We start from the raw sequence: 7,029 nt of genomic DNA, 5'->3' as shown, positions 1-7,029 counted from the left end.
GTGTGCTCCCCTCACCCCATATATATATATATATATATATATATATATATATATATATATATATTGTAATAGTCATATTTATATATTTTATTAAATTATTATGTTATTATATGTAAGCATACTGTATTTAGTATAATTTTTTTCTTATTTAACGAAGCAAGAAACTTGCTTATGCACATCCTGATTGAGAATCACTTTCCTAACTAATGTTCCTATCACTCTACATTGTATCATTTGCAAGAGCTTAAATGTAGCGCGAGAAATATTTTCTCCTTGAAACAAATCTTCTTAAAGGTAAATTTATCGAGCCACACAATTGTCACGGGAGATTTTCAGTGCACGGTTTCTCAGTGATTGCTTTCAAATGAAGTGTTCAGTTCAGTGTGTGCAATTCTCAAGGCTGAAATCCTTCTCGTAAAGAGGAAAACATCATCTTTAGCACTTCAGCAGGCTGTTAAAAAGCAGGTGTGAACCTTTCGGTATCCTGGAGACCACCATGACTTCAGCATATGCTTATTCCTTTAAAGCCAAACTTTCATAGCATGGTCTATGTAAAGTCGTTCATACATTATATTACAAACATGCATTGGCTCTGGTTCGTAAGCCCCTTTCAAAATTTCTCATGAATTTTATTAGCATTTCTAGTGTATTTATTGGGCCTATTTAACATTTGATGACAATCTACCATGTTCAGTAACGTATAAGTTATATAGCCTGAATTTCGGCAGAGAATGTGCACTATTGTCCAGCTTTAATATGAAAATTGTAGCCAGTAGCCATAAAATCATGATGTTTTTAACTATATTGTTTACTAGTTTTGTTCATACTCATATATTAATATCAATTTTATTATGTTTTTAGATGCAGACTGTCAAGTAAAATGCCGACCGTCAGTTAAAATTTGATCCAGCCCTAATATAATATAAATTCAACCACCTCTAACATGGGTCATGCTATTGACATGGAATGGAAATTATATCCCATTACATTTCTGAATGCTGAATATATGAAGCTATGGGACAAAGGGAAGTGTATTAAAAATATTTGTAGCCTGTAATACCAACATCAGCCACATGATAACCAAAACCCCAAAGGTCCCCTAAAAATCACTGTATAGTTTCCACACTGCTTACACGTATACTTTTGAATGGAACACTGAAGAAATCACCCAACACTGAAGTCATTGTCAGGACATTATCGTTGCTTCTAATGAAAGTCTGCCATACTTTCTTAAATTGTAATGAGAGGTAAGAGTGTTTTTTAGAAAACAAGGTACTGCATTTAATACGTGCGTATCTCAACAGCAGAAGTATTGTGTAAAGAATGATTTGTTTATAGTTAATACAAAGCTGAACCACTGAACATAAGTAGAGTCAGGCTAGTTTGCTAGTAATTTTGATTTATATTTATAGACACAGCCCTTTCCATAATGATTCTGCAAGGACACCAATATCAAATAACAGATCAGGGTTTGTTTGCATTAAAAACAGGAAATGCTTCCATGCTTTTAATCTTTCATGAAGGGACGATCTTACTTACAGAGTCTCGAGGCTGTGCAGTCCCTCAAAGCAGTTCTGTCCGAGGGTCCGGATCATGTTGTTATGAAGATGCCTAAACATGAAAACATTCATTAGGATTATAGTAGGCATCAAAACAAACCCAAGGAATGACACCTGCTTGACTGTGTACATTGCTTCAAATAAACGTAAACCGGTGGCGGATGAGATATAAAATTAATCCAGACTATTAATCCAGACATTTCACTGCTTTGTAATTGAAAGAGTTTAAGATTCTTGTGGTGTCTTGTCAAAACAGGGCATGTGTTCCAACTTCCTCTTATTTCCTGGTTTCCGATCCTCACACAATTGTCAGTGTGATTTAGTCAAATAGGACATGGTCCTGGATCAAGGTTTAGGATAAAGCTTAAGGTTGGGGTTAGGGGCTTTAAGAACATTCCTAATTTTCCCCTCTGATCGCAGGGACTGGATATATTTTGGGGTTAGCTACTTAGCATGCTGATCCAGGAACACATCCTACTTGGTTTATTCATGTTGTGTGGAAGTAGATACTTACAGCACAACCAAGTTGGAAAGGTTCCTGAAGGCATAGTCTGGGATGTGGGTGATGCGGTTTAGGGCAAGGGTCATAGCCTGGAGCGAGGAGAGGTCGTTGAGGGCACTTACTGGGATCTCTGTCAGGGCATTGTCATCAAGCCACAAGTGTCGCAGGGACCGCATACCCGAGAGGGTCCTTGCTGGCACCTCCATAATCAGGTTGGCATCCAGACGCCTGTTTTTATTAGAATGAACAGAAGCAGATGTTTATTCCTGTAGACAGTGTATGTACGGTGTAGAAATTTAGGAGAAAATGTAGTCTTGTTCAACCAGGTGGTTCAAACTTTAACCTCAAATATGTGCATTGATTTCATGTCAAATTAGCAGGAGATATTAGTGAAAATGAGCAAAATTTTAAGGCTTTTACAGGACAGGACTGGTGTTATAGTACTTTCCAAGTAGAAGAATCACTGAAGGAAGTTTTGGAACCTGTGTCATCAAGACACTATACACTACCCACCCTCCATAAACATATACTTGATGTTCTCCACTAGCTTTTTTTATATTGAGGCCTGACCTGTTGTGACTCCAGCCCCACAGTGTTTGTGACCCAGTCAATGGCAGCACTCCTTGTCCATGCAGTGTACTGTCATGAAATCTTACTTCTTTCATTTCATTCATCAAACTTACACGCCTTACAGAGGTGCATAAAAAAGATGAAGATAGGATCCACCAAATGTGGCTAAACAGAAAGAGATACTGTGCTGTGGTCTGCGGTCACAACATTTCTGCTTTGACGTTATCATAATTAAAGGATACTTTTGTTGCCTATCTTTTTTTCTATCTTTTGTTCTTCTGGTGTAAGGATTGGCACCACTACCTGAGTGATTTAGTTTTCCCCCAAGTGATTTATATGCAAGTGTTTTATGAAGCTATCTTTAGTTACTCCAGCATGGACTTGTTTAATGAGAGTTTTGGCAGGGTCGCCGCTCTGAATGTTTGATGAAACATCGGGAGCCCACAGGTGGAGTGCTATGCTTTGTGGGCTTTTACATTTTTGAATTTAAAGCTTTTGGAGAGAGGGTGCTAAATCACAACAAGTGCGTTTCAGAGGATACAAAGAAAACTTGTGCAATCACAGACCAGGCGTACAAGGGCTGCTGAGGCAAAGATTCCACTCTCGATCCAACCACTTGAAGGCGTTTTGAAAATTGGCCATTCCTCTTTCATTGTTCTTGTGCTCATATGGTGTAATAAAGCACCGATTGATAAATTGATGACTTTGCAGCATGGTGAGTTGATTTGGTTAAAGCCACCAAGCAATTGTTGCTCCACACTGACTGGAAGGCTTTAAGACGCTATTGAACAGTTTTTCTCTCTGAGTTTTGGAAATTAAACAAAGAAACTTAGCTAAAGATAAAAGCTCTGAGAAAAAAAAAATCAGAGGTTGCTGGAAATAATTGATAGTGCAGATGTCACCCATTTTTTTTGCAAGACTGTTGTTTTTCTCAGACCTTGACATCTCCACAACCAAGATGAATGTCCTTCCTATGTCAACAAGTTAAGCCTTTGATCTAATTAATGTTGCCCCCTGGATTCAGTGGAGGAGGGGTGTGCTGAACATCAGTGATCAGTGAGTCGTGATGTATGATAGCAGCAGAGCACGTGGAGTTAGCCGCAAGCACTTCCTCTGCATTTTTCCCCCATGACCTTTGACACACATTCATTTTGCACTGGCCTCTCCTCATGTCCCCTCTGGCCTCCTCAACCCTCAAGTCCTTCAGCTGAGGATAATGCATGATGAGCATCAATAGAAGAGGAACTTGAACCCAAAATACAATGCCATTTGGCTTGGAAAAACTCCCGTATTCCCAGACTACACTTTCCATGCTGTGCAACCCTGCTAGGTAAACACCAATGTCTTGCTGATGACATCTTAATCATCTGGCTTGATAGGCTTAAGACTTGAAATTGCATGTGTAAACATTGCTTTTGCGGTCTCTTTTGTGTGGAATCTCATTGGTAGGCATCATATGATCAAGGGGTATTGCATTGCCTCTGATTTAAGGAAGGTGAGCCTTGTTGCTCAGCTTTTACTGGATCTTTATCAGATCTTTCTTTCATAGACTAAATCCTGGAAGGATGGTCTTGACATCAAAGGATGCTCTGTGCTGAGTGTAGCAAGTATAGCCTACAGTCCTAAACTCTGGTAAAGAAACAAAGATGAGTTTCATCACCAATCCTCTGTCCTGCCCCAACTCATCTTCTCTCTGTCTACATCGGGCGCCAGTGGACTTCAAACCTTATAGCCCCCCCAGTGGTTAACCGATCCCCATCTTATCATTACCCTAAATTACATGTTTGTTGAGAACTAAATGCCTTTCTACTCTTGTGGGAACTCAGGATAGAGCACCTAGCCGAATCACTGCATATTCTTTGTTATGGGGGATTGAAAGTGAGCGTAAGTTGGCTGGACGAATGCCAGAGTCTCTGCCTCACTACAGGGAGGGCCTGGACACAGTCTATGCACCTCTGGAGCCTCTTCTGGAACCAGGCATGTCTTCCATGTGGAAAAAACTCTGTTGGTGGCAAAGGAATTAAATTTGTACGCCATGACTCTAATGAAAACATCCTTGCAAAGGTAGAAGGATATGAGCGCATGGATATTTACGTGGAATTATTCATTTGGAAAAAGTGGGTGTGCGGCTCCGCTCCGGGATGCTGACTGGCATCAGGAATAATTGAAAGGAGTCGAGGGGTGGATGTGAGTGGAGCAGATGGACAAGGCCAGACAAAATACCTTTTCATGGGGAACCAGTTAGGAAGGGGGCGTGATTTCGATTAGGAGGGAAACTTTGGACATAAGGGAAGAGGGTAGAGTAACTGATGGAAAATTGGGCTCTTCACAGCTCATTGAATCTCCCAGCGCTCACTCAGGAGCCAGTGCACAGTGTCTGGCGGTTTCCTCATGGGTTCCAGATGTGCCAACAGCCCTCTTTTTCACCGTTCTGATATTAAATGTGATGTTGTCACGTTTTGTCTTCTTCAAGAAGAGTGGCCTCTGGAATATCATATTAGTCTCTAGAATGAGGGGGGGGGGAAACTGCCTGGGTGGGCCACTGAGGTCATGCTCACAGGACTCGTCGAATAAAAAAACGAAAGAAACAGGAAGTGGTAGAACAATGACACTGAGCTCTTTGAACAAAGCAAATTATTCCAGTGTGAGAGCACGCGGCCACAGACGTTGAGCTTTAATTACAAGGCAGACAGCTTTATCGTGTCCAATCAAATGAAACTCCTGACATTTGACCACGCAGCAGAGAATTGCTAATGTTTGAAGGAATAAATACACCTTTGTGGGCAGGATGCACTTATCAAGGAAATCATGGCTCCACCATGGCCATCGACTTAAAATGTCCAGCAGTCTTGATATGATGCTGTGAATAATCCTCTATTAATTTGTCATTCAAATGCCACAAAGTATGTATTCATTCCCCCTGTACTTTCACTTTTGCATGGCATTGTCATATTTTCACTAACATATGTTTTTGATGTGATATTTTTGTTATGTTTTTCTTGTAGTTTTAGGCTTTGGTTTATATGCTTTGACATTTACATGTGATTCTGACTGGCTCATTGAAAACTGAACATTAGATAAAACGTCAGAAGGTCAGGAACTCGGGCCTCAGACAAGTTTGGTTGTTGAATAAGATACAATAGGGCACATAAAGCAAACAGAGAAATGCATAACTATTGTTATACCCAACCCAATCCCTTTTTGTCTACATTGACCACTGAAATAAGATCTCTGACAATGACAGACATTATTTTGTTTTCAAAACAAGCAAAAACATATTAAGATATTAAACTGAACTAAATTAAAATCAAGTTGTCAGTATCCTACTAAAATGTAAATCTAGCAACAGTTAAAGAAAACTTGTTCAGTTATTTTTATTACTGAAAAGGTATTGGCTGATGATGGAGACATGAATAAGAGACATGAATTTATGAGTCAATAAAAGGATTTGATGTGGCAGGGCAATTTTCTTGTGGTGTGCAATCAAAAAAATCAGTGTCACTGGGTTGTTGAATGACAATATTGGGGCAAATTTACTATATCTTCCAGGACAACATGGAAAGGTGCATAGAATCCTATGTGGAAATTCTGAGATGTACGTTGGCCTGAATGAATTTGTTCCATGCCTGGGCTTTGTCTGTCCTGTTCCATTCCATCAACTGGGTTTAAGACAGTCCATAAAATAAAAATCTGTCAATAAACCATCAGCAAACACCCAGACATAAAGAACAGCTCACTGACCATTCACCGCAGAGCAAAACCTGAATCATCACCTGTCAGAGGTTCTGTTTCTAATTTTGCAGTAAATGACACTGCAACAAAAGTCTTTTTTCGGAATTAATCACCCTGAATGTTATTTTCCATAGAAGCATTAACTGAAACAAAAACGCTCTCGCTCTTTCTGTCTTTCGTTACTTACAGGACTTTGAGGTTGTAGAGGCCTTGGAGCACGGGGCCAGGGATGTGTCTCAGGTGGTTGCCCGAAAGTCTCCTGTGGAAGGACAAAAGTAGTGTTTTGGTCCATTTGCAGTCCAACACATTGATGACTTTAACAGAGAGAAGAGAATCTGGTGAATTCATAAAGACGAGTATGCATGCGTGTGCGTTAAAGAGCTCACAGTGAAAACAAAAGTGAGAGATCTCCTTGGACGCAAGAACCACAGCAGCTGGGGTTCAGATCTCTCTGGCCGCTGGTCTTTACCGCTCATGTACAGAAATCACTCTTTTGTATGGTCTCCAAACACATCAACACATTTTGAAAGAAGAGCCAAGATATGAATGCACTCTAAGCTCCTTTTGCCTCCCGTGGCAACAAACATGTCATAGTACAACTGAATTTACAATGCCGAAGATAAAATGGTTAGAGTTGCTACTGAAGTGGAAAACGCACGATACGGT

General features: G+C 40.1%; 1 protein-coding gene across 1 annotated transcript in view; it reads right to left on the bottom strand.

Moving 5' to 3' along the window:
- Positions 1-7,029, bottom strand: part of LOC107707372 (leucine-rich repeat-containing G-protein coupled receptor 6-like) — a 94,485-nt gene that overhangs the window by 15,320 nt on the left and 72,136 nt on the right. Inside the window, exons 4-6 of the mRNA XM_016511359.1 lie at positions 6,551-6,622; positions 2,074-2,289; positions 1,540-1,611 (exon numbers count right to left, since the gene is read on the bottom strand). Coding sequence (XP_016366845.1) covers positions 1,540-1,611; positions 2,074-2,289; positions 6,551-6,622 — 360 coding nt within the window. The remainder of the gene's footprint in view (positions 1-1,539; positions 1,612-2,073; positions 2,290-6,550; positions 6,623-7,029) is intronic.

Source organism: Sinocyclocheilus rhinocerous, unplaced genomic scaffold (genome assembly GCF_001515625.1).
Source record: "Sinocyclocheilus rhinocerous isolate Xijiao unplaced genomic scaffold, SAMN03320098_v1.1 scaffold625, whole genome shotgun sequence".
Lineage (NCBI taxonomy): Eukaryota > Metazoa > Chordata > Actinopteri > Cypriniformes > Cyprinidae > Sinocyclocheilus > Sinocyclocheilus rhinocerous.
Note: the sequence above shows the minus strand (reverse complement) of the source record. Positions and strands in the feature narration are given on the sequence as shown.